The following is a 24,060-nucleotide window of genomic DNA, read 5'->3' on the forward strand; positions in this document are numbered from 1 at the left end:
TCGGCGCCGGTAGCCGTTCTGGCTTTAGAACCGTGCTGTTTTGCAGTGTCTTTGGCCGATGGAACCTGTTTTTTTGGTTCCGAGGTCTCTCGGTGTGCACCTGGGCCCAAAGGCAAAGGTGTGACCAAAACCTTTTTTGATGGTATCGAGGTGGGGTCGACGTCTGTACTCACGACCCTCTGTGCTGGAGTGATGTCCTCCACGTCGGAGTCATCGGCTTTGGAGGCGCGGACGAGGCCTTCTTCGACCCGCCTCTGCTCTGGTACATCGATGCCCTCTTGGAAGATGTTGTCGGGGATCAAAGACGGCGATCGAGCCATGGTTCTTCTAGCTAGTCGGTCCCGAATCGTCTTCTTGGAGTGGAAGGAGGCGCAAGCTGGACAGTCTCTGGGCTTGTACTCCGGTGAGAGGCAGAGGTTGCACACCTCATGCAGATCGGTGTGGGGAAACTTCGACCCACATTGAGGACACTTTTTGAGTGGCGTCCTTTCCATGAGCCAGATGATAAGGCCCAGGTAGGCCCGAAGGCCTTCGTCGACGACTGGAATCGAAGACTTCGAAGTTGAGAGTTGCGTGGATTGGGAAAACGCAATCGAGACAATACCGTCGAAAAGGGGAGGATTGCGCGTCGAACTAAAAAACCGTTAACGGTTCCGAACTGTAGCGTGAGAAACACATCCAAGCACAATGGCGGAAAAAAACAATCTGAGGATGGAGCCGATGCCCATGTGCACTATGATCCAAAGGAGGAGTCGCATACCTCGTGACTTCCAAAGACTTTCCAGGACAAAAACAAGTGCAAACATCCGGGCCCAGCACCAGATGGCGATCTATGCATAGTGTGTAATCTGCAGCTCATATGCCTTGACACTGTTTTTGTGAATACTGTAAAAGATTTAGAGGTGTATGTTTGAATTTAAAATATGGGAAAAAACCTGTGCTTAAAAAAAACAAAAAGGAATACAAATGAATGAAGCCCAGAGTTCATAAAAAGGACTACTGAGGTACTAGTAATGTTGCATTTATGGTTACAGAAGTACTTTTTGTATTGTTAGTATGTAATTGATTCCAGCCTCTGTACTGAATAACCCCCCCATTTTGTACCTGCAGACTGATCTACAGCACCAAATGCTGCAAAAGGAAAACCTTACTTAACTGTAACAAGTCTGGCTTGTACTGCATTAGGCTGAGTGGTTTGTAAATGTCACCAGAATTTAGGATGGTACTTTAAGTATTTTTTATATTACATATTTATTTTTGGATAGTTAGCCTGAAAAGGGTGTTTTGCCCAATAAGGAAACGTTTAAGTAAAATAGTAAGTGAAATACTTAACTATAAAGCTTGGTGGTCTTCTGTAAAAAGAAGAGAAAAATATTTAATTATACAGTCAAGTATGCAGATGTTTTGGAGAAAAACTACCCATTGCTATGTTATATGAATTTGGGCTGTAAAAATGATATTTTTTCGAGCAGTTATCTTCAAGGTGGAGCTAGCAAATGAAATGGACTGGAATTAGAATGCTTACGTTTTGTTTAACTTTCAAGAATAGACTGCTGTTAAAATAATGAAAAATGTGTAGAAAGTTCCATTAATTTTGCCAACCACAAACAGAGATTGTTCTTTCAAGCTACTAAGAAAAACAGACAGGCCGTTTCAATGGTGGCTTGTGGTGTCTAAGACAACACTATCTATAATAGGTGTGCTGTAAACCCTGCAGTATCTTGGGTGTCAAATACCCATCACTGTAATGCTGAACAAGAGATCATGTTATGTTAGGCAACCTGGCTGGGAACTTGTTCAATCTAGAATTTATTTTAGAAATAAATGCAGTTCATGGCAAGAAAGGAGAACACAATTCTTGAAGCTAACATGAAAACACTATAATACCTACTTAAAGTTCTGTAACAGACACCATCCCTCAAGGCACAAGCCAGGGGTGCCTTCAAAATCTACTACACGGTGCATGTGGCATGTCAAGTTGCATCGCTACACCTTCGCAAAATGTTCAAATCCTGAGCAGGAGGAAGAAACAGTTAGCTATAAAACTGCCTTAGAATGCCCTCTTTGAATACCAGTATGCTTGAAACCTCACCTAGATATCAGTAGTCAATATATTTGATTTTGGTGTCTTGGGACAGGGAACATGCTCCCCTTGTCCAACAGTCCAGGGAAACAATGCTGTTGTCTTGTATTGATTTTATGAGACATTGCATTAATTAATACCTAATGGCTTCTTGGTGTTCTCACTAGGTAAGAATGAGACAGGTTGGGAGTTTCTGTTCATTATTGTTTAACTTTGACTGACTGTAGAAGCCCTCCTCTTTTCAGGTGCTTGGCTGAGGAGAGATGGAACTGGTTGTCTGCTTACATACATAGGCTTCAAAAGAGCTGAGCCTATTTATTTTATGGCAATATGCTTCGATATGGTTATCTATGCTAAGCATCAGTTGAGGAGTTACGTTTTTAGATGAGGGGCAATTGAGAGCTCATGAAATCAGGGTTCACTATCCTGACTGTTTTGATAGCTTTGGCACAAATAGGTTAACTGAATTTTAAGTGCTTTCGGTTGAGACAGTTCACCTCCCCTTAATGGAGATCAACAATATAAAAATTAGGTACAAGTGGATCACCTTTTTTAGTCAGCTATGGAATGAATGAGCGACAGCAAATGTAGAAGTTGCAATAGGCAAGAACACAAAGGACCAAAAAGCTATAACACAACACATGTCTTTCAGGACATGCACATTCAGAACTAGCTCAGGCTACAGAAAACAGCCTTAAGAGTCTAAAAAAACTCACTGGGGAGTTGGCACACTCAGGTCATTTTCTCTGCAAGCATAAAAGAAGAAACAAGGGTGTGGCAATTTCCTGCACAAAAATGGATGAAGCGAGTGGTGTAGTAAAATGTTAAACAGCTTCCTTACAGCTCTTCAAAAGAGTTCAATGTTTCATTAGTAAAAGCAAGTACATATGAAGAGTAATGATCCACAAAAGCACCGTGGTTGCTGAGAACTCTAATACCACCACAAATCGAACCTAAACTGTACCAATACGTTTGTTGAAGAAAACATGATGGTGGCTTTCCATGGGATATTAGAAGTCGTTTACACACTAAGAAGTAGTATACTCACTCTGAGGAATTTTCTTTCTGCTCATCCTTTTCATCTTTGTCTTGCTTGATACCCGGTCCTGATGTCTGTACACCTTGGGATGTAACTTCTGGCACTCTCTTTTGCTCAGAACCATTGCTAACTGACGGGGAAGTACTGGGACTACTTGGCTTGCTGCTGCTGCTACTACTGCTTGTGTTGGCATTGCTGCTGCTTTCATTAACATATTCTTTACTACAGGTGTCTCCAATTTTCTCTTTAAGTGTCTCTCTTGGTTTTTCTCCTTCCCGATTTTTGTTCAGCAGCTGGTCAACGATCTCAGGTGTGGAGCTTGGTTGTAACTGAAGGTAGAGCAAAATATCAAAATGTAAAAAGTTGAAACTCTACATGTACAGATACAAATTTATCAAGGTTGTTCAAGGTGTGTGTTGGTCCAGAAGGGCCAAGCCAGATATATCCAAAATTGGACACATTTTTAAACAATGACTCTACAGCCAGCAGTCAACCTAAAACCCGACATGAACCTGGTCTGTTTGGACAAACGATTGACATCACTAAAATGCAGTTTTCAAATTGAAAACAAATAAATTATTTAAGGAATCTCACCTGGATAATATTGGGACATATCCTACTAGTAAAAGCTATTTTATTTGATAAAACATAGAAAACAAGCCATGCTTTCTCAAGGACCTTCAAAAGCCTTTCCATGCCTTAACAATTAAAATATGTAAGATTCCACAAAAGGTTGATTATGTTAATTTTCATTACTAATTTCACTCAAAGAAAAGATAAATTAAGGGTTCCCAACACAGATACAAGAACACTATGAATGCCAATGTTTCAGGATAACCACTGGCTTTGTACATGAGATCTTTTTAATGACCTGCTTCTTCAGTAACTGATCAGAAATGGACTGGCTTAGAAAACTGGCATACCCCCTCTCCTGCTCTGAATCTTCATAGAACAGTAACCGCATTAATTGACAATTTTATTTAGAACACAGGACACTTATCTAAGTAACTTGTCTGTAACTATGGATGGTTGATAAATCTATGTTCAGTGACCACTATATTTCCAATTCTGTACTTGTCATTTATGGGCACTAGTTCAATTGGTTCAAATTAAGCAAACAAACATTATTACACACTTGAAGCATTTATTTGTTAAGCCCCAACACTGAAAACACAGTAGAAGGTCATAGTGGGAGTGATCTACCAAGTCATAACACTGATTATGTGGTTTGAAATATATTTAAGATTCACATGTTTTGCACAATTAACCCTTCTGGATACCCTAGGTAGTAGGAAAAGAGGACTCCGACAAGGAAAGTGTTAATGAAAAAGGAATGTTCACAATGTATCAACACTAGTAGGCAAAGAGCATAAATAAGTGTCCCTCTGGGTTTATTCAAGTAAGGCACTCCTAAAACATCAAGCATTTGTTAATGAAAATACTTATAAGTAGATAGGCTTGATAGCTAGCCACACACACACACACACAAAACACCACACAAAACACCACACACCCACAAAACACACCACACCCACAAAACACACCACACCCACAAAACACACCACACCCACAAAACACACCACACCCACAAAACACACCACACCCACAAAACACACCACAAAACACACCACACCCACAAAACACACCACACCCACAAAACACACCACAAAACACACCACACCCACAAAACACACCACACCCACAAAACACACCACACCCACAAAACACACCACACCCACACCCACCACACCCACCACACACACACACACACACACACACACACACACACACACACACACACACACACACACACACACACACACACACACACACACACACACACACACACAATATGTGGGGCCCAGAGCCTTACAATGGATACATTATGCAAGACACAATATTAGTTGAACCAAAGACGAATTCGCTGGTGAGGAAACACTGATTAAGTAGTTCTTAACATTTTTTTTTTTATAGTCCTTGAATATTGAAAAGTATCATTTGTAGCAGCTTGCGAATAAACTCGTGAAACCTTAAAACCCCTGTAGGTATTAGCCTTTGCTCAAGAAACATATACATTGGTTTTGTTATATAAATCTATTCATGAATGCATACTGGCTGTGACAGATGTTGAAACGTTTCAGCTTCACTTTTCCATTAACTAGATCATGAGTTTGTTCTCACAGCTAAGGATATATATTTTACATAAGGCTAAACAGCAGTGGTTTCAAACATTACAACTTGGGAAGGCAAAATAGTGCAAACACAGGCTGCCATGGCAAGGGTTTTCAATTGAGTTGGATTTCGTGACACTAGATCAAATTTCCCAACTCTACCTTCAGTTCTTCAGTATAAGAAATTATCATAAATTATGAACAGTCTGGTACAGACAGCCATAGTGATGATGGTGCACACCATGGGCAGCTGCTGCTACGATGTACTCCTGGTCACCATAGGAATATCGATTTCAGGGAGACATTTGACTTTGAAACCCTGACCCATTAATGATGTGTACCTGGAAAAACAGGCCCCATCTGGAATTCTGGTTGGCGATTTTTGAAGGCCTGTTGCGGAGGCCTTGTCTGAAAGGTGTTTAAATACTGCATCACTCTGACTGATATTAACATCTTGTACCTGGTGCATGGTCTTTAAAGGTGGAATGTGGTCTTGAATTGTGGCATTCCTAAAGAAGACGTTTCTCACCAAACGCGCTTTGAGGAGATTTACTGTAAGCCACAGAAAGAAAAAATAGAGTTTTGTGCCAGGAGTTTGAATTTACATAGAAGAAAAGATGTACTAAGAGAAACTGTAAAATGTAGAAATTAATATCATTAAAAACATAAAAATGGATAATTAATTACTGTATTCACTGTTAAGGTTCAAGACCAATATCGTTATCTTTTCTTACCAATATTTTAATGTGTGTACAGATGTATGACAAATATGTTGGGATCAGCAAGTATGTGGAATGAATGTTAAGTATGTGGTATGAAGTGCGTTTTTATTGGCAAGTTTCATGTAGACCTGGTTTAAGAATATGAAGGTCATTGTACATGGAGAAGTTTATAATTATAAGATTTCATTACATTAAAATTTTGGGGAGTAAGTTTTTAATCCTTCCATGACTTTAATGACAGGAATATGGAACAGTGATTGGTGTTTTCTGTTTAGTAGGTATGCTTAAATGGCTGTTGATGCAAGCATATTGAGGTACATGCCAAATGTGCTCTTTGTAATGTTACAAGTAACAGACTAGTTGTTCTGTTGGTGAAGAAGGGTTGATGTTTAAGGATTCACAGTAGGGAAAAAAACATTTCCATTTTGCTTGTAGCAAACCTGTGTGGTTGGTGTTCTGGCCTCCTTATGAATATACATATATTCTGGAGGGAGATTGAAGTATCCAAATGTTATGATTTTAGGAGCCAGATCACAAGCGTGAGCTGTTGTGCACTGGGATGTCTCACCCTGCCCCTGCTGTGAGTGAGAAGGTTTGGACAGTTGGTAGTTGCTCATGAGGTACCTCGGATAACTCAAGTACTGTTGTGTACCATGGCTGTTGAGCCCAAGTGTGAGCAATTAGTATTAGCGTCACTAAGTCTGCCTGAGTTTCCTGATCACACATGGAATTAGTAGGAGAGGAGGAAAAGTGTAAGCCAATATTCCTGACCAGTTCATCAATACAGCGTTCCCTTTGGATAGTAGCTGTGGGTATCTGGTTGCAAAACTTTGAGATTTTGAGTTTTCAGAGTAGCGAACAGATCTATTACAGGGGATCCCCACCTGTGGAAGTATTGTTGCAGTAATGGGTTGTGTATTTCCCACTCAAGCACTTGTTGCAGTGTTCTGCTGAGCAGGTCCCTAATGGAGTATTCTTGCCCGGGTATGCATTGAGCCAGGAGGAGATTTTGTGTCTGGTCTGCGCCAGGTGTGACAGTTGTATGGAATGGATGTAATGCAATGCAAATGCTTAAAAAAAAAAACCTGATGGATGGAATACCGAGCAATGTCAAACATTCACCCCCAGTACAGAACTCTGGGCCTAAATCCATCATTTATTTTTGTTCCCCATGCCATTCCAGTTTGCTACCAGACATATGCAACTCAGCCTTGATCCTGCTACCCATGGGAGTAGTCCAGCCCAAACTGCCAGGCCAGTTCCTCCCTGGACAGAAAACAAGCACCCTGGGACAAGTTTTGTGTATTATCACCCCTCATCAGCCAGGCTAGCTTGACTTCAGTGGCATGGAGAGCACGGGACCCAAGTCTGGGGATGCCTGTCTCACTTGGGGTGGCAAATGAAAAATGGACAATTGACGGATGGAATGCTGACCAATGTCAAACATTCACGCCCAGTAAAGAGACCTGGGCCTAAATCCATAGGTTTTTTACGCACCATGCCATTCCTGTTTGGACCCAGCCATGTGCACATCAGTCTTAACCCTGCTCCCCATGGTAACAGTTCAGCCCGAGCGGCAGTTTGGGCTGGACTGTTACCATAAGGAGCAGGGTGAAGACTGATTTGCATATGGCTGGGTCCAAACTGGGGTGGCATAGTGAGCAAAAGAACAATGGATTAAACCCAGATCTCTTGACTGGGGGTGAGTGGTTGAAAAGTTTCAGCACTCCGTTCATCATCTTATTGTGTTTGCTATGTAATACATTGCAGTCATATTGTCTGTTCGGAGAAGGACAGTCTTCCCTGTAATGTTTGTTAGGAATGCTTTGAGAGCCATGTAGATGGCTAGAAGCTCGAGCATGTTGATGTCTATTGTTGTGAGGTCCAGTGCCCCTGAGGTGTTCCACCATTGTAGTGCCTGATGGACCCTTGGTGAAACCAACACTAGATTTTCCATGTGACCCCCGCCTGCAACCACTGCAATGCAAACACCCTTGAAGAGGTCTCATGTGTAGTCTTGCTTGTGGCACTACTGCTATGAATGATGCAATCATTCCCAATAGGCGCATTATTGGTTTGACTGGTAAGTGACGATGTGGCTGAAAAAGATCCAGTTGGTTCTGGAGATTGAGAACCCTTTGTGGATGTGGTTAAGCTTTTCCTGAAACTGAATTGAGTATTGCTACTACATATAGATGTACCTGGAATGGTTGGAGATGCGATTTTGATGTATTGATAGTGAAACTCAATTGGTGAAGTAGGTCTTGTTTTTGTGTGTCCTTTAGACATTTGTCTTTTGTCGGACTCTTGATCAGCCAATCATCGAAATATGGAAAGACGTGTATGTTTTCTCTTAGTAATTTTGTTGCTACTATGTCAAAGCATTTTGTGATCACCCTTGGGGCAGTTGTTACCCCGAAAGGTAGCACTTTGAATGGATAATGATGTCCACTTACCAAAAACCCTAGCTATTTTCGGTATGCTGGGTGGATTGGAATGTGGGAGTAAGCGTCCTTCAGGTCTAATGCAGACATGAAGTCGCCCTCCTGTAGTAGAGGTATTACATCTTGCAATGTGACCAAATGGAACTGCTCCAATAGTATATAGATAATGAGTGGTCGCAGGTCCAGAATGGGCCGTAGTTATCCATCTTTTTTTGGTGTGAGGAAATAGAGTAGACTCCTTTGTTTTGATGTTTGAGTGGGACTGGTTCTATGGCACCTTTTTGTAGTAAAGCCTTTACTTATCTTAGCAGATGTAGATTTCGTGTTTTAGCTGGGTATTTTGTGGTTATTGAGTTGATTCTATCGAAATATCTCTGCCTGATTATATGTAGATTGTGCATTGTACATTGATCTGATGTGATGTTTGGCCACAACTGGTGGAATTTTTGTAGCCGTCCTCTGACAGGTGTTTTGTGGATAAGGGGGCATTGTGGGCAAGTCATTTAGCTGGTGGTATAGAGGAGCACCTGTTGCGGGGGCTCCTCTACACCGCCAGTTAAATGACTTGCCCACACTTCTTTACCTCTGCCCTCATTTTTGTATCCTCCACAATAGTATTTGTGACCTTGCTGGTAATATTGCTGTGGTAAACATTTACCACAAAACTTTTTTCCCGCAGGGAATTACAACGCAGTCATTACAACGACCACGTTTTAATTCTGCATACCATTACTCTGCAAGTCGGAACAACTGCAATATCACTGTTTTTCAATGTAAAAAAAGAGTATACTTATGACATTTTTCAATCAGTACAATGTTATCCTTTGGGAGGAAACACAATCCTCAATATGCAGGTAAGTAAACGATTTACAGTATTGAGCTTTTGGATGAAGAATCAGTACCAGGCAAGGTTAAGGTAAATGACTTTACTGCATCACCAGTGGCACTGGGGCAGCCGGGTGCAGAGGTCAAACTCGGAATCTGGTGCCAATCTTATCCAATAGAGAAAGGGGGCAATTGACGTGGGAGTGCTTGCAGGTGAGTAGCACAGTTTTGGAACCCAGTCCCTGGGGTTTAAGGTATGCACAGGGGGGGCCACAAGGCAGAACCAAACTTACACGTCCGTCGGCGCAGGGGCGGCTGGGTGCAGAGTGCCAACAAAGCGTTGTGCGCCAATGCAAACCAAAGGGGAATCTCGAACATGGAAAAAGGCAGCAGGCTCAGGCCATGAGGTCGATGGATGAAAACCTACAGTTGCACAGGTGAATTGGGATGTGCTTGAGCGTTGGGATACCGTTGGTAGATCTTGCCAAGGCCCAGGGGCTCAGGGTGCAGGGATGTTCTTTGGTGTCGGAAATCAGCTTATCAATGCGGTCAGGGATGGGGGAGTTGTCGTGTAGAGGCTGCAGGCATCAACATAAAATTTGGCAGGGGGTCAACCCACAAGGGCTCAGGATCGCTGGGGAACCTTTTCTGGACAGGAGGGCCTCTTAGACGCGGCCTGTGGGCATCAGGTGCAGAGGTGTTCAACTTTGCGGTTCCACAGGCAGAGCACTTGGTCTTTAAAGTTGTTTTTCTTCGGGACAGGTACGCTGTCCACGGGAGATCAGGAGTCTTTGTAGAAGGCAGACAGCCCTCCTAGGATCCTGGAGGTCGCTGGGCTGCGGGACGAGGTGCTCTTCTCTAGTAGGGTCTTTTGAGGGCTGCAAACAGGCCAGTAGGGCTGGGGCCAAGTCAGCTGGTATCGTAAGTCTTTGCTGCTGCATGGCTGTTCTTTGTCCTCTTCTTCGTAGGTTGGCTAGAATGCTTCAAAACAATATGGACGATTTTCAAAGGAGTGGTTCACTTCAGCTCAGGGAACCTTAGGGGTGGTCCTGGCGGAGAGGGTACACACCTCTCGTGTTCACTAATTTTCCCGCTAACCTTGCAGCCAAAAGTGGAGCTTGGGGGGGGGAGGGGGGGGGGGTTTGGGATGGGGGGCGGGGGGGTGGGACATCTTCACTAGTTGGAGAAGACCGGGCCAGCATAAAAAAGGGCAGGAAGCCTATGAGGCTCACTGCCGTTCTATGCTGTTCCTACTTGGGGATATAGGTGTGAAGCATCTCCACCCAGAGCAGGCTGTGTTTCTGACCCACAAGAGTAAAAGTCTCCCACCTCAGGGGTGAGGAACATGTCTAGAGAGGCCAGGATTGTGCAGACCAGTCAGGCACACAATACTGGTTTGAAAGGTTTGCAGGGGGCACCTTTGAGATGCAATCCGAGTGCATTTATAAATTAATCTAACACTGACATCATTGTGGGCTCCTTAATCTAGGATGTTTGGTACCACACATCTTGGAATTTGGTGAAGCCATCATGGAGCTGTGCAACTTGTAGTGACAAACTCCCATCCCATGTACTCCGTATTGCTTCACCGTGCACTTATAATGTCTAAGAATGGACTTAAACACACCAAAAGGAGTAGGGGGTGATAAAATATTTTTGGGTGTGGTGGCACGTGCTGTGTCTTAATACTGCCCTCACTCACACAATTGTGTGACATGCTTCATCATAGGGCTGCTTCAAAACACCCCTACGCAATCCATGCATGGGGTGGAGTAATAGAAAAGGGGAAGACAAGACAACACAAAAGAAAAAAGAATAAACTGACTAGGACCACCGGAAGTGGAAGTGCAATGTGAATAAAACTAGCTCGGAGGTGTCGCTATGCGTAACATTTATTCGTGGACCCTCCGGCCAGGATTAAAAATGTGAAGGATGGTGGTGACTGGAACAGATAATGAGCTCATTACACTCCTCATTACTGCCAATTTGTCTACATGTTTCAGCCGTTACTTTGTGCCCATAGTGGAGGTCATGCCGGCCTTCATCAGGACCTTACCGGTCCCGGGATCTAGGTCACCTCGTTCCCTGAAGTGCGGTAGTGCCAGACCCAGTTGTTCCTGCACAGAGGTATCCCCCAATTAGTACTCCCCTGTAGTACTAAAAGGGAGAGAAAGGAGGGAAGGGAACATACAAATGGGAGGTCACTATGACTCATTCCCTCTCGTAGTTATGCTTGCTATAACTATAAAACCATTCTCAATCCACCCAGAAAAAAAACCTATATTAGGGATAATCAAGCGTAGTTCCTAGATATGTACCTGGTATAGGTATACCCACTCAAAGAATCAGCGTAGATCACTGTGCATTTGTATTATATCTAGCATCTCTCACTCAAAACACATAGTATCATTATGCCTTGTCACTTACCGAGGTTATCTGAAAACATTGCTAGAACTGGCGAGAGACAATCAGAGACCCCCTGTAGTCACACTCTAGGGAGACAAATCAAGAAGGAAAAAGTAGTAGTGGTTAGAGAATTGTATGCCACAGTACTGAGACTTCTGTCTTGATAAACCCGTATGGGTTACTTAAAAACAATCTCCTTGTTCCCATGACCGGAGTCGCGGTACCAAGAGTATATTTAGTCGTGCTAATGCCTGATAGTATGGAAAAACTATACTAATATATGTGGCTATCCCAAAGCAAAGGAGATAAACACATCCTCCCAAGGTATCTGGATGAGAGTCAAAGCGTTCGGAATCACCCCTGATACCCATAGGTGAAAGTACAGTGCCACTTCCTGGTTCGGTATTGTCAAATCGCCCCCTCTCCTTACCACATCAAGGTGGAGGCTCCGCCTGACGACCGATTGTCTGCTCTCGCCATGTAGATGAACGGGGAGCAGAGCTGTCTAAAGTACCTCAAGCGTCTCCCTGCGTCACGTGGCAGTTTCCGGTCACATGGAGCCTGTGTATACGTGCACGTTCTCCACGTCTATGACGCAGGCACCCGCACGTCATGTTGTCTAGGTAACAGAGCCCCTTGTTGGTTTCAATGTGTACGCTACTTTATTCTACCTAAAGGAAACTTTATTGAAACACAAACTTTATTGAAAACAAATGCGTGGCCGACTATGAAGATAATTTCAGAGGTCAGGTATTTAACCTCACACCCTCCTGCATGTAGTACACGTTCTCCATGCGTCTACTTGTTGGGGCACAGGAGTCATTCACTAGCCCCAATGTGTGAACTATTCCTTACTACCCAGTGCAACAGATTTAATTGAGGCATGGGCGTAACAAACCAAGAGGGAAGTATCAGAGGGCTGGGCTATTACCATGGGCCCTCATCCACATCATATCTGAAACCGTCTAACTACACTTGTTAGGGACAGACTCGGATGTTATACTTAAATCCAACTACCTCCTGACACACATCATGCCGTTAATAGTGTTGAGGGTGGGGGGGGGGGGTTAATCTCGTGGGATTGAAGAGATGAGGTAGCCATAAGTAGTGAGACAGGCTGTCAGGGGATCTCATAATGAGATCTCGAGGGTGAACAGCTGGCAGGGTGTGGACTAGCCCTTGCATGTATATAAAAACTGGCCCTCAAAATACCCTTATACGGGGTGCTCTATAAGATAGACGGAAAGAAAACTCATAATATATAGGGATTCTTTATCTACCTATATGTCTGGTGATAGTCTATCTATTAAAGGTTTGTCACAGAATGTCATCATTTAAGCCAACCAAATGGCTTTTCAACCGGTAGACACATTTCTGTTCCCTCAACAGGAGGGCTCTCATTTTATCTCCTATGGTTGAGCTCAGTATAGGTTTTTCTATTACTGTCCATGCCAAGTCCTCAACTGTGTGGTGTTTCTCTAGGTAGCGAGCTGTGAGTTTAGTGTTAGACTTGAGACACCTAATGGTACTCCGGTGTTCCGTAATAAGTGTCTTCATTTTCCTGCTGGTCATTCCCACATATTTTTGGCAGGGGCATGTAATGAGGTAAATTATATAGTCCAAGTTACAATTTGTGTGTGTGTCCTCTGTTCCCATGGATAAGTGAGACCCACATCTATGGTTTTGATGTTTTTCGTGAGGTGACATACACTACACGACTCGCACCAACGAGTGCCCTCGAGGCGGGGGGAGTCCCCCTAATGCTTCAGTCTTCCATTGCTGTAGCGCGTTAGGTCTGGTGTGTACCAACGTGTCTTTAAGATTCACGCTTCTCTTAAAAGAAAAGAGGGGCTTGGCTATGTTCATACTGTTGGAAGTAAGTATGAGCCAGTGTTTAAGGACTGTTTGTTTTATTTGATGTAAGGCCGTATTTAATGTTGTTACATACACCGGTTTGTCCGCTAGTGGTCTTTCGGTTTTCTCCAATAGATTCTCGCCGTTGGTGTTGGCTGATCTCTTCCGGGCTATTGAAATGGTATGCTCAGGGTATCCCCTCTGACTGAGTTTCTTCGTAATGAGAGTTGCCTCGTCCTTGAAAGTCGTTCTCTCAGTACAGCTCCACCTTAATCTAACACAGTCTTCTGTAAGGCACAAGTGTACATACTGAACAAGTTCAGGAGCCAGGCTGTCAAACGTAAAGATGGAGACGTTGGGACGAACCATCTGTCCTCCAAACTTGAGAAGGTTCGGTCTGCACAGCTGCGTCACGTGTGGTTGTTCCGACATGTACAGCAGTACTGTGAACCACAACTGTTGTGGCCACTCTAGGGCTATTAAAATCATTTTGGCTCAAGTAAGACAGCTTGATTATCATTGTTGGAATCAGGTGTATTAGTGGTAAGGCGTAGAGAAATGTGCCAGAAGAGTCAATCCACAGGTCATTCTCATTTGTCCCTGGTTGGTAGAACCTTGAGGCAAAGTCAGGGCATATTTTGACCTCAGCTATAGAGAAGAGATCTGTATGAGGAAAATCCCAGTGCAGAAGAAGTTGTGAATGACAGAGTAGGGTGAAGCTGCACTCATAGTTCAAGTTTTCTTGAATAGATCTGCTGAGGAAGTCTGCTTGAATATTGGGACTGCCGAGAGATGGGATCTAGAAATCCTCCGGTTTCTGGATAGCAACTAATTACAAATGGATTGGGCTTCTAGTAATAAGGTTCTAGACCCTATTCCTTCAGATAGTACATAGTTTTTGTGTTTCCCGTCTGAACAAGGAGTGAGACTGTCTTAAAAAAAAGGTCGAAAAGACTTCAGAGCCAAGTGAACAGCTCTTAGTTCCAATAGGTTGATGTGGCATTTCATTTCTTTTGTGGACCACATTCCCTGTATCTGAAGGTGATTCATGTGTGCACCAAAACCTAAAAGGGAGGCATCGGTCACTGTCTGTGATGGGATCTCCTGATGGAAGGCCATTCTGAAGAGGACAATTGTTTGACTGACACCACCATTTGAGAGATTGCTTCGCAATGAGGGAAGGGGTCCTGTTATCTTCCCAACTTTCCAAATATTGGCTCCACTGGTCTCATGTGAAGACGGGCGTTCGGGGTCATAAGGATGAAAGACACCACTGACCCCAGTAGAGAAGACACTTGTCATGCCATTGGATGAGAGGCTTTCATTAGAGATCAACATTTCACATATATGGATAAACACTCTCTCCTTCGAAGGATACACTTTTGCTTTTATAGTATGGAGAATCATGCCCAAATAATGAAGCTTGCACCGGAGACACTGCATTTTTGTGACTGGCATGCAATTCGAAGCGATTGAGCGAGGCGGCGCTTAATTGATACTGTTGATGAGCTTGCTGGTGTGTCGACACTTTCACAAGCCAGTCGTCTAGGTACGGACAGATGAAGACCTTGAGTTCCTGAGATGTGCAGCGACCACAGCCATGCCCTTAAAAGTTCTCTGGGCTGATTTGAGGCAGAAAGGAAGTACTCTGTACTAAAAGTGGCTGTCTCCGACCAAGAATCTCAGGAATTCGAGGACCATTCTGGCTATTGGTAGATGAAAGTACGCATCCTGAAGATCTATGGAGCATCGCCAGTCCCTTTGATGGATCTGAGGGTAAATCCGGTTTAACACTACCATTCTGAATTTCTCTCTGCAGCCATTTGTTAGCAAATTTTAGATCTAGCATGGGTATGAAATTTTTTGAAAGGCCTTTAAATTTACTGTTGGTGACCTTGGGGCCACTGAGGGGGTTGAACGCGCAGAGGATAACCACACATAAGGTTGGAAAGAATGTTTTTTTTGCTCATTATGTTTTCCAGACTTTTAGAGTCTCCATCTCGGCTTTCATCCGAGCCATCTCAATGTCTGTAAGACTCCCAAATAAAGTTGGTACAGGAGAAAAGTTGATTGATAATTCTCTGCTGAGATTCCAGTTTGAAAGCTGTCAAATCGAAGCTAAGGGCTTTTTTCTAAGGCTAATCCATAGCAATAACCATGTGCCGCTAATAAAGATGAATCAGCAGTAGTACTGATCATTTGGTTACCACAATTATGCCCTGATTCAGGATTTCAATAAAATCTTCTCTGCAAACTCTTGGCAGCTAGTCCACAAATTGCTGGAGGGAGTCCCATAAAGAAGGGTTATATTGGCCTAGCATGGCAGTCGCACTTGCAGATTTCATATTTGTAGCTGCAGTATCACATACTTTACGCACCACAGAAACATGATCTTGTCTGCTGCGATTGTGAAGGAGGATTAGGAGCGTGGATTATCTTTGCAGCCAAAGAACCAGTAGGAGGAGCTGAGCGTAGGACTAACGCGCCTTGTTCAGAAGGTCTGTATTTTTTCTGTACCCTAGATGGCGCAGCTTTTGCTGAAGCAGGTGTGAGGAAATGGGGTGTTTTACATTTGTGTGGTTGTGTAACAACACCGTGTAATATATTACCACACCCCTAAGGACCAGTCAGGTTTTATTTATTAACCTTTAGCTCAACCCTGGGTAGCTGTGTCTCTGAGCAGTCAGGCATCCACAAAGAAACAAGTGTAAAGCTTTAAACAGTGCCAAAACAACTGAGGAAGAAATACACCAGATACTCAAGAAATACAACACCAATGTTAAAAAATAGATTTACAAGATCTCCTTAACAGCGAACAAGCGTTGGCAAATTCAGAGAATTTGACAGAAAAATGTTCAGGAAAACCTGTAGAAAATAACGATGTGGTTACTTAGAGTTACTTTAGGCAACCAACTCTTGCAGGAGCCAGTCAGGAGGACTAGCAGGGTCCACAGAAACTGTAACCTCTTCAAGAAAATCAGCCTTCTGTTCAGTTCCAGTGTCAGTGGCTCCTTGCAATTAACTTCTCTGTGCAGATGGCTGGGTTTCTGTTGCAGTAAACCCCCCCCCACCTTTTGCCAGATTTCTGATGCACTTTGACTTGATGTTCCCTGCGTCCCTGCCAATCAGGTTCCCAGGGCCTGTGTTCCAAAACTGTACCTTTGTACCCCTAATTGGCACCTCTCTGGCAATATGTCAGTCCCTTCTAAAAGGTACCATGGGTACCAAGAGCACTGTGACCAGAGTAGGCCTGCAGCACATATTATGCCACCCTTAGAGGTCTTGTACCTTAACACACACACACACACTGCAATTGCAGGCTGCGTATTTTGGTGCAGCAAAAGGTGAAGAGTCAACACAACCCACTGCCTATGGTATAGGTAAGACACCTCTCCAGCTGGGTGCACAATACCACTGGAGAGTGTACAGTTGCATGAGCACTGTACCCCTGCAGTGTCTAAGTCCATTCTTAGACGTTGTAAGTGCAATAGAGCCATAAATGGTCTGGGAGTTTGTCATTACGTATCAAACTTCTCAGTATAATAAACCCACATTGATGTTAGTGTCAGATCTATTATACAATGCATTCATAGGGCATCTTAGAAATGCCCACTGAAAAACAACCAGCCTCTGGTGGGTTCCCTCACTGGTAAACACCAGCCTGCCACCCCAATACATGTTTCTGGACCCCCAAAAACAAAGTCTTTCCTGGGAGGAGGTGTTCACACCTCGCCCAGGTCATGAAGAGCCATCTGCGGCAGGGGAGCTTCAAAGGCCTTGCCGCCGTTGTAACGTGACTCCCAGCCTCTCCTGTTATCAGGAGCAGGCTCCCTTCCTGTCTCCCCTCCTTTTCGGCAGGAATAATTAGAAAGGCCAAGAAGGTGTGCCCACCTCTGCCAACCCCCCCTCAGGTGGGGGAGGCGAAGTGAAACCCACTCTCTGATCAGGGTTAGGGATTGTGCCCACTACCCCACGTGGGGTGAGCCCACCAAGGGTGTAGTCACCCTAAGGTCAGTAGCCCATTGGCTACTGACCTTGAGACCCCTAAAACACCTCCTAAATACAGTATTTTGTGAGAAGCCCTGAACCACGAAGAGAGATTCTTGCAACCTAATAAGGACGATGAAAGAAGACGCCCAGCAGAGGAGACTGCAGAGAAGAACTGACTTGGCCTCAACCCTACCAGCCCATCTGCAGTTTCAAGAGATCATGTGCCAAACGTTGCCTGGTCCTGCAGCCAGCGACCTCCAAAACCCCTGGGAGGACTGACTGCCTTCCACAAAGACCGGATCTCCTGTGAACAGCAGCTCTGTACAACAGAAACAGCCAAGAAAGACTCTGAGCCTGCTGAGGACAAAGAAAACGGACGCCTGGAACCACCACTGCACCCGACGACTACGGCCTGAGCCCAAGTGGCCCACTGGACCCAGCGATGACCCCAGCGCTCCACAGTCAGAGTCCACCGTGGATTGACCCCTCCAGGACTCCCCAATGTCGTCTGCAGCCTCTGCACTGAGACCCCCCCCCCCCCCCCCCCAACACAAGTGGCCTGGTAAGGTGAAAGTCGACCTCAAAAGACACCTCTGCATCCAGCCGCCCAAGAGAAGAGAACCAGAGGTGCACCTGCGTCCTAGAGCCTCCCAAGTTACCTACCCAGCTGTTGATTCCATCCGGAAGGTTTCCTGGACCGAGCCTGCAGACAAAATCCGAAACGCCCTTTGAAAACAACAGGGCACCCGACGCCAAAACAGCACCCTGGACCTGGCCGCCCCTGTACTGCTAGGGGTGCACCTTGTGTGCTAACTCGGATCCCCTTTGCACTGAGATGAACCCTAGACCTTTGCTCCCACAACCTTGTGGCCTGCTTGTGAGCAGCTACCAACCGGATGCCCCCTATTCCCCATTGGATAACATTGGGCCTCAGCACTCTGCACCCAGCCGCCTACTGCCGTGGAGGGTGCTTAGAGAGTGGATTCTCGAAACTGGGGGAACCCTGCTTCAAACCCCAGAATACCAACTCCAAAACCTAAGTACTTACACATTAAAAGATAACACTGTTTTCTTCCATAGGACTGCACTGACTGCTTTTCTGTGAAAAATCTTCTAAGTGTGGAGTTGATTTGCATGAAAACCGAAGAAACTGCAAAGGTAAAAAAAAATGATTTAACTTACCTTTTCTCTAGGAAATGTACCAGTGTAATATCTAGGCATATCACACGGAGTAGAAAAAGTAACTTAAAAGGTAATTTGTAAAGTAACTTGAAAAGTAATCTGAAAAGTAATTAAACTGTTTTATAAACAAATGACTTACCTGTAAACCAATCCAACTGCATTCAACTTCTATTTCACTGCATAATTCCTGCAAAGTACTTACCTGTACCAGGCCTGGCTTCGTTCCAGAAAATAAAATATAACAATTATATTTTTATAAAAAACAAATTGGTCTTGGTTCAGTCTCTGAGTGTGTGACATCATTTCTTGCCCGAGTGTGTACAATAAATGTTTAACACCACCCTCTGATAAAGCCTCACTGCTCACCCACACTATCATAAATAGAGAGTAAGGTATTATCTACTTTAGCCTCTGTCTACCTTTGGAGACCCACTGGACCCTGAACACTATACCTCACATTGGTATAGTATATAAAGAGTCAGATTCCTACACTATGGAGTGGTCCTGACGCAAGGGATAGAGGATGCTGAAGATGCTCTGCGGTCGACGGGGGTCTTCCAGGGCCTACTCCTCAGTCAAAAAAGCTTGTTGAGGCAATCCAGGCCACAGGCGGTGATGTCCCTTGCAGTCCTCTCAAACTAGGTATAAGTCCTGTCGCCACTGGACTACCAGTTGCCCGGTACAGCAGTTACGCAGAATTCCTCTGTGGGGGTAATTGTCTTCTGGGCGACCTAAATGCACACCAATAGCTCTACCAGGTCCAGCAGACATGGGGGCACATTTTGAGCATTGGGTCTTGGTACCCTGGGCTGCACAGAGGCAAGGAACAGTGATCCAGGAATCTGGGTTACCAATTTGTCTCAGCAAGCTTCTTCATAGGTGTGGCCCTGTGCTCCGAACAGGAGGTCAGCCAACTGTCCCTTGGAATCCCTTGATTCATCTGGATTGAGGAGTCGACTTCTCCACGAGCAGGACACTGCAGGTGCAGTCCCTCTGATGTTGCTAGCCACCAGGTACAGCAGGCGCAGTCAACATTGGTGCGGTTTCTCTACGCCAGGTCACTAGTACAGCTGGGCAGTCCTCTTCTCCATTCCAATGAGATCTGAGTACAGGGTGCTGTGGAACCATTTTTATGCCCAGAAAATGCCCTTGGAGAGGCTGCAGTCGGTAGCCAACAAACTACTCGGTCCTCCCCTCTCCTCATGACTTCCTATGAAGTGTGCCATCTAGCTATCCCAGAAATCTCTATTCTGCCCACTCTCAAGATGACCGAACCCCTCTCCCAATGTGCAGAGCTCCGTAAGCCAACCCAGAGGTGTGGCTATCAAGGGGGCTACACGCCCCTGAAAAAAAGGTTTGACAAATAGCTTCCCCCCATTGTCACTAGAGCCAGCCTGTCTACCTAAAGAACAGAGAAGCCCCTATCAAGTGTTTACCATTTGACCTTGAAAGGTGGCGTCTCCTTTGAAGTTTGCCTTTTGGCTCCACACCTGCATGGATTCCTGCCAAGGAGAGCAAACACATTTTCCCCCATGCACGCTTCTTCTGTTTCGCACGCTGGGAGTCATTTACACGTCTCCCAAACAGGGCAGAAAGCGGTCTCAGGGCAGACCCCTTGTGCAACCGTGAACGGGAAAAGGAGACTATTAACAACAAAGTGGCAACTTCAAAAAAAGTTGCACACACCAACAAGTAACATTAATTTTGATTTCGGCATCAAGTTGTGGTTTAATGTAACAAATTGTTTGATATCTTGCAGCACAAACATTTGTCCTAGTGATAAGTTAACAAAGCTTGTCAGCTTTTAACTCTGAGCTCGCCAATGCGGCTATTAGCCTTTTCCACAGTAAAAATGCCAATTGCACATTTTTACTGTTGAAGCAAATAACAGTACATGGTCAACTTTCTAATATAAAGCACCCTGTCTTAGGCCCTGTGATAGGCCAACTCGATGGTGACTTACATATATTAGGAATGGCCAAATGGATGGGCACATGCTATCTAAAATTTAATGGGGACAAAATCAAAGTTATGGTAATTGGAAATTACCTCAACTGCTGTACTCCAGATTGCTGGCCAGAAGCCTTGGCTCCTCAACCACAGCCTAAATCTGTTGCTAAACATTTGATAAAGTGGCTGGACAACAAGCTGTAATTAGACGCAGGTAAAAAAAATTGGCTGCGGGCTGTTTCTGCACTTTGAGATAGTTCAGAATGGGTCCGCAACTACTACCAGAATCTACCCAGATAATGGTTGTACAGGGGTTAGTAACCTCTCGCCTTCACTACCGAAATTATATCTGGGAATCTCACAATCTGTATTAAACTTCAGGTGGCTCATGTGCTTACTACTAAGGATGCCTGAACACAAATCCGTTTTAGCCTCTTTCAACCAAGTTTCATTGGCTCCTCATCAAAAAACAAATTAAATTTAAAGCCATATGCATCTTACATCGAGCATATAATAAAAAGAAAGGGTTTGAGCCTTTTGCACCATCTGGTACGACCTTATAGTCCAAGACGTGTGCTGAGATCCTCTAAATTTTTATTGTTGAAGCATTTAACAGTACATGGTCAACTTTCTAGTAAAAAGCACCCTGTCTTAAGCCCTGTGATAGGCCTACTCGATGGTGACTTACATATATTAGGAATAGCAAAATTGATGGGCACATGCTTTCTAAAATTTAATGGGGACAAAATCAATCAAGGTTATGGTAATTGGCAATTACCTCAACTGCTGTACTCCAGATTGCTGGCCAGAAAACTTGGCTCCTCAACCCCAGACGAAGTCTGTTACTAAAAAGTGGCTGGACAACAAGCTGTAATTAGAGACGCAGGTTTGAGCCTTTTGCACCATCTGGTACAACCTTTTAGTCCACGACGAGTGCGGAGATTCTCTACATTTCACTCAGCAGTCATTCCCAGAAACTTCATAAGCAGCGGCAGATTGGTTTTCTTTTTGGCTTCCAAACCATGGAATTCACTGCCTTTTACTCTGAAGGAGGTTGCTCATGACCTAACTTTTTGGAAACGTGTTAAGACTTGGCTTTTGTGTGAACCTGCCAAAAGCTTCTCTGGCCCTGGCCAACTTCGCACTGGGAGGCCCTGTGTGGGTTGGATAGAATAGAATAGGATATTGGATGGAACAGGATAAAGGATAGGATACGATATGGGATACGGTACGATATTGGATAGGATACTGGATAAGAGACAGGATAGGATATTGGATAGGAGACAGGATAGGATATTGGATAGGATACAGGATAGAATATTGGATAGGATACAGGATAGGATATTGGATAGGATACAGGATAGGATACAGGACAGGATATTGGATAGGATAGGATTACAGGTTAGGATATTGGATAGGATAGGATAGGATACAGGATAGGATACAGGATAGGATATTGGATAGGATACAGGATAGGATATTGGATAGGATAGGATACAGGTTAGGATATTGGATAGGATAGGATACAGGATAGACTAGATAACAGGGCTTTGCTCTAAATGACAAAGTTGAGTCAGCAGTTTAAAACTGCCTTTCCATTCTGCAGTTACCTATGCTGGACCCAGGGTGGCACAAGTAGTGCTGCAGTCCCTGGGGTGATCAACGAGCCCTGGGTACCATTTACCCGGGACTTAGCTTATAGAAATTGGGCATAAGCTAATCAAATACGTATTTTAAGGTCAGGGCACTGGTGTCTGGTTAGAAGACCCCAATGTACTCTCAAGAGTCAAAAAACCAGCATCATCAGTCCAAATCCGACGGTGATTATACAAAAAGGGCATTTCCTTGCAGCAGATGTAAGAAATAGTTGCATAACCTGTTCTATTAGGCTTGGAACTAGAGGCAGGAGTGCTCTTGATGATGAACGTTGGTGAACAGTTTCAAAAATTACAGACGACATAGTTGTAGGGGCTGGTAATGGAATGTTCAGTTTTGTAGCTCCCCTGATGAATACTTATATGGCATGTGTTATTGTCATCGGTTGGTGAGATTCTTGATGGAGGAGAGTCAAAGGAGCAGAATATCTTATGTCCAAGGACATCAATGTGGAGTAGGGACTGGACCTTTGTCTGCACTAGATAAATAACTTGAGGAAGAGATTGTCTAGAATATCATGAGCGACTTCAACATGGTCTTGAATTGCGATGAGATCTGGACTTTTGTAGAGCAGACATTAGATCTCATTGTTGTTACAGATGGCCTTGGGGGAGAGTGAGCCCCCAAAGGCACCGTGGTTTGACGAGTAGGCAAGGTGAGGAAAGTAGAGGTGTTGTGATGGGCGAGTAGAAGTTGCAACAGTGAACGTTGCTGAGAAGTATGGTGTTCAGGAGAATCTGTAATGACTACTAACGATGATGGAAAATTTGCTTGAGTATTCTGAATCCAAAGTTGACATGTCTTCTCGCCTTAATATTATTTCACCCAATCATCATATGTAGAAATGGTAAACACCGATTCTGCATGTCTTGACGCCAAATGAACTCTCAGTCAAATATCTCCGATGCCTCGTCATCATGGTTTCACTCAACGTCGACCCAGTCCTCGATGGTGATTAAGTTGCCATGGTACCTCGTCTCGACGTCAAACAGTAATGTTTTATTTTTTCTAGATGTCTCCTCTTTTCGGATCTCCCTTTTATAAAGTCATCAGAGGGTGGCAGCAAAGCCTTGGAAGACGACTGACTCTCTCCTCACTCATGCGACGTCCTACCTTCAGAAAGAGCCATGTGCTGTCTTCGCAGTTCCTCTCATCTGTGAAGGTAAATCTTCTCCCTGTCCTTAATGGTAGACATGGAATACATATTACAGTGTTGAAATTTTTCTGGGATGTGACTGTCAGGAAGGCAAAGTATAAACAGATCATGGGGGATCTGATTTTGCCGTTTTTTTCTGACACAGACAGGACACTTGGCAAATAAAGAGGGCATTTTATTGGCTTTGGAACTAAAAGTTCCTGACAGAAAACAACAGAAATACACACTAGGTGTCCAAAGATATAAAATGAAGTTGATTAGATCTAATTTGTAGAGATTTTTATGGAAAAAAAGTCAAAAAAGGTTGAGCTCAGTGCTCCAAGATTACGTCACCAGGAGCTGGAAAAATGAACTGAGGTGACTGCCATCTGCTGGGCTTAATGGGATACTATAGGCAAACAAGCACTCAAAAGGTACGGTGTCAATTTTCATACTAGAATAGCTTCAGTCTATGTTTCTACATTCCCCATCCCATCATCCCCATTAAAAAGATTTGCAAATTCGACTTTTTTGTATTTTTCCTATTTTTATTATTAGCTTGGCTTTTTAAAAGTTCATGAAAGGAAATGGCAATATCGCCTT

The 24,060-nt window shown here is 44.1% G+C and overlaps 1 protein-coding gene across 17 annotated transcripts in view; it reads right to left on the reverse strand.

Annotated features, from left to right (window-relative positions):
• The window catches only part of ATXN2 (ataxin 2), a 1,509,788-nt gene that overhangs the window by 799,940 nt on the left and 685,788 nt on the right, over window positions 1–24,060 (reverse strand). For all 17 annotated transcript variants that reach the window (XM_085634791.1, XM_085634789.1, XM_085634788.1 and 14 more), the window contains one exon: window positions 3,132–3,451. In XM_085634791.1, the coding sequence (XP_085490917.1) occupies window positions 3,132–3,451 (320 nt within the window). The remainder of the gene's footprint in view (window positions 1–3,131; window positions 3,452–24,060) is intronic.

The sequence above is a fragment of the Triturus cristatus genome, chromosome 11 (assembly GCF_964204655.1).
Source record: "Triturus cristatus chromosome 11, aTriCri1.1, whole genome shotgun sequence".
Classification (NCBI taxonomy): domain Eukaryota; kingdom Metazoa; phylum Chordata; class Amphibia; order Caudata; family Salamandridae; genus Triturus; species Triturus cristatus.